Consider the following 4469-nt stretch of genomic DNA (forward strand, 5'->3'; position numbering starts at 1 on the left):
TTAGTTGTCAAAAATTTGAATGTTTTTTTATCGTAATCGCAATAAAATATGGAAAGCAGCAGCGATAGTGTTATTTTACATGGTTGCCGAAAAAATATTGTACGTAACATGCCCGAAAATGGTTTTTTTGGACTCACAGACTTCCAGGACTCGCTTACGCTCGTCCTGGAATTTTGTCTATTCGTCCAAAAAAACCCTATTTTCAGGACTTGTTACGTAAATTACTATTTTTCAACAAAAAGCATTCGTACAGGTGCAAAAATCCAATTCTTCGACTCGGATTTTTGTTGTCACCAGCACAAATAATTTTTGTTGAAATATTACTTAGCGTTGTATTTTTTCGATTTTTTTTTTAGAAAAATTAGATGCCCTTATGATATTACTTACGAATATCCCACACTTATGTGTCAAGACTAAATTCCATCATCAAATATTCGAATATTATGTGAACAATACAAAGTATCCATTCTCATCAAAAAAACTAACCAATTCCGCAAAATAAAAATACTCGCATAATTGACCCATTCCAACCTCCATAAACGACACTATCGCGACCACACCAACAACCATAAAAAGACCAAAAAACACCCCAAAACTGCCAAATTATACCGAAGACTCCCAAAACGACGCAAATAAAACAGAACCCACACCCCTTATCCTGGGAACCTAGACGCAGGAACAATCGCTCTCATGTCACACAAAAAAAAAATCACCGGGCAAAAGAAGAAAAAGATAGGGGGCGCGCAGGAAACGTCCAGGAAGCAGGTCCATAAAGACCCGCTGAGCCGTTAAGGCAGATCCCTGCAAATTGAAAGGGCACTTGTGGAGCGAATTATTCCGTAATACACTCGACGGTCCGTGTTTTACAATATGACCGGTGGGCCAGGACGCGTGTTGGTCACGTGGCGTACGTAAACCCATTCATTAGCGGAGCCACGTCAAAAATCCTCGACTACGAGATGAGAGAGAGAGGATAATGAACAAAAATCCGACCGACCGACGGTGTGGACGCCGCAGCGTCGGTAACGAGGGTTGTTTTTCGGGTTTTGATGACGGCGTCGAGGGTTCATTTTGTTCTATGGGTTGAGCTGTGTTTTCTGACATGTGATGTTTGGTCTTTCTAAAGTCACTTGACTAGCACGTAAAAATACATAGATTAGATTCAAAGTTTTGCATCATCTTGTTCTCATATGGACTAATGTTTCAATATCAAAAATTTTTTGTGGGTAAAGATTACTATTTAAGATTCAATTTAAGGTGGTTACCTTGCAGTGTGACCTAATAGTCTATTGTGCCCCCCATCAGAGCTATTTTTGCCAATACGTAATGTGCATCTCGCCTTCAAGTTCCATATTTCTAATGAACTCCAATATCTGGGATAGCTTTAAGAAGGCTATATTTCCTCACTTCTACAAGTTTCTTCTTCTAGTGATGGCGAGAAATTTCGTCACCAGGTCATCCTCCCCACAGAATCATTCTCATGAGGTGTAGTGAAGATTGCCAAGATCCAGATACTTTCTGCATCTCAGTGTCAAAATTTCGAAGAAACTCCTGAACAATTTTTTTTTTGTAAACCAAAGAACGGTAGGCGTATCACTAATCAATGACAAAACCATTATTTCCATTTGATTGTCAGGAGAAACCTTACCATAGCATTACCAGCACTCCAAGAAGATATATGAGACATGCTTTTGTGAATTCAAGTATCTCTCTCTACATTACAGAGACGAATACTTGCGATAGATTTGAGCTATTGTCCACCACTGAGGGTACCCCGATAACAACCTAAGCTCAGAGGTCTGCTTCTTTTTTCTTTTTATTATTATAGAATCATAAAAACATGCATTCTTTAAGAATTTCTGCATTTTCATTATATCAATCTCGAAGTAGTTCTTTTTGTTTGCTCCCCAAAAATTTTTTAAGCTTCAGAAATGTATTTATCTCCTAAAGCTTTCAAATGATTTTCTATATTTCTAACAAGATCTTCTGATACTCCATCTTTCCTTTTCAAGGATTTGATAGTTTTATTTTGTACATCTTTTATAGCATCTCTGCATTTGATAAATAATAGTTTGGCATTTTTTGATAGGTTTTCTCTGTGTTCTTTTGTTACTTTGGGGATTGGTAGAAAAACTGTTGTACCTTCTTGTTGGGAATTCAAATTGAAACCAGAATTTTGAATACTTTTTAAAACTTCTGGAATTGCTTGGGGAAAAGTTGCTTTATTCAAAATGACAGATTCTTGAAGCATGTGTTCTTCACCATCCAAAGTTCTACATTGGGCACGTGGACTTGCCCGAAGAATGTTGGAATTCGACAAGATTCTGTTTGATGTAGGAATGCCATCGAATTTATGAGTGGAGATTGCCAACAAGAGTAGCTCAGCTCGCTCAGTGCCTCTCTTCACCGGAGGAAGTGTTATGTTTTTGCTGTCCAATGATTGCACATAAGATTCTTCATCCTCACTCGAAATGATGGCGAGTGGCTGTTGTTGATCCATTCATTTTTATGGACGATAATGCCCGACCACATAGCACCAGAGCTGTAAATTATCTTTGAACTGAAGACATCAATCGTTTGGACTGACCCGCTATCTCCAGACATGAATCCCATAACACATTTTTGGGAGATTTTCTGCCAGATCAGTAGCAGCACACATAAATCCGCTCAGAAGTTTATAGGACCTTGTTCAAGCCGTTCAGAAGGAATGGCTTAATATCCCTTAGCAGTATATCGCTATAATTTGATTATTGGTATGTCGGTAGACTTGTACGAGCTTCCATAGATGCTAGAGGGGGGAATACTCGTTATTAGTCAGAATTCAAATTATTATTTCGAAAAAATTAATTACCTGTTATAATTATGTCAAGTTTTGTACAGAATTTTTTTCAGAATGAAAAAATTCAAAAAATATCGGCAAAAAGAAGAGATCAGTTACGTAAAGTCAGAGCTGTGCATTCTTCATTCTAGCGTCAATTGACTTACAGACCCTATAACTGTATATAGTTATACAGGGTGTTTCCTAAACATGCGGCAAAAATTCAGGGGGTTGTTCCTTGGACTATTTTAAGCATGTTTTGTCCTTGGATGATTTTTGAAAAACCTCTTTGTTTCGAAGATACAGGGCGAACAACATTTTTCATATTTTTAAAATTAATAATAGTTTAAATAAAAATGCGTACCGCACTGTGTTTACTAAGTAGGTACAATTTATTTTTAAATTTGTTTAACAACATTCCAATTACTAAAAACTGACTTAAACCCCTTAGATTATTTCCTATGGGGCCATCTAAAATCATTAGTTTATACCACTCCAGTAGAAAATGTGGAAGACTTGCGAAATCGGATCATTGCTGGGTGTAACTTAATAAGAAATGATCCTGGTGTTTTTGAAAGGGTTCGGCAGTCAATGAGGAGAAGATTGGATGCTGGTATGCTGGCTAGAGGTGGTCATTTTCAACAGTTTTTGTAGGTTGAGTTGAATTTTCATGTAATTTTTCATAATAAAATGTTATTATCTGAAATTTTGTTTCCCCTATATCTTCGAAACAAATAGGTTTTTCAAAAATCATCAAAGGACAAAATATTCTTAGAATAGTCCAAGGAACAACCCCCTGAATATTTGCCGCATGTTTAGGAAACACCCTGTATATGTGTCCTCCAAAGGTGCAATTGGCGCATGAATAAACAAGCATCCAAGGATTCCGTCCATCGCATTAAGTAAAGTGGTAAAATTTCATGGGGTTCAAAAATTTTTTTCTTGGCCAATTCAACGTTCCCAATAAAAACCAAAGTCGTCTATATCACCCTAACTAAGGAAAAGAAATATTATTCCCCAAATTTAAACGTGTAAAAAATCCGATCCTCCCCAGCCTTGTCTTTCGGCAGAACACAAAAGAAACAAAACGAAATTAAGCCATTCAACCAACAATCAAACCGAAAAAAGAAATCGAACCAAAGTCATTCATCAAACTTCTTCACCAGAACGATTTGGCGCAATCAACACCAGCTAATGACAAAATAACAAGCGACAGACGGTGGAGGAGATGAAGAAATAAACTGAATAATGAAGTTCGTAATGAAGAACATATCATTTTCCAATTTAAGCTCGAATTCATCGTGGTAACGATTCCGGAGGTGTTTTTTTCGGTGAGAAAGAACGAACCTTTTTAAAATGACGCTGTCGACTGTGGTTGGACGACAAAAAAAACACCAATTACTATGTGGTAGTGTGAAACTTTCCTGTGGAATTAGTTTGAATCGAAAACAAATTGAAATTAGTTGGTGATTGTCTGCAAGTTCAACAAGTGTGACATATGATTAGAAATAATTGGTTGCCTAGTTTCCCAATTATTGCTTTTATGTTACACATGTGTTTTTATTACCCTGCAGTTCAAATCTGTGACGAATATTTTTGAAATAGTTATGTCAAAATCAATTTCTGGCAAATGTCGAAATTTTTGACTTTA

The 4469-nt window shown here is 36.8% G+C and overlaps 1 protein-coding gene across 1 annotated transcript; it reads right to left on the bottom strand.

The window, feature by feature from the left end:
- Positions 1 to 1918: 1918 nt before the first annotated feature.
- On the bottom strand, positions 1919 to 2500 carry LOC123672140 (ribosome-recycling factor, mitochondrial-like). Its single transcript, XM_045606132.1, has one exon. It carries the CDS (start codon positions 2498 to 2500, stop codon positions 1919 to 1921), a length of 582 nt encoding a protein of 193 aa, XP_045462088.1.
- Positions 2501 to 4469: the final 1969 nt, after the last annotated feature.

Source organism: Harmonia axyridis, chromosome 2 (genome assembly GCF_914767665.1).
Source record: "Harmonia axyridis chromosome 2, icHarAxyr1.1, whole genome shotgun sequence".
Taxonomy (NCBI): Eukaryota; Metazoa; Arthropoda; class Insecta; order Coleoptera; family Coccinellidae; genus Harmonia; species Harmonia axyridis.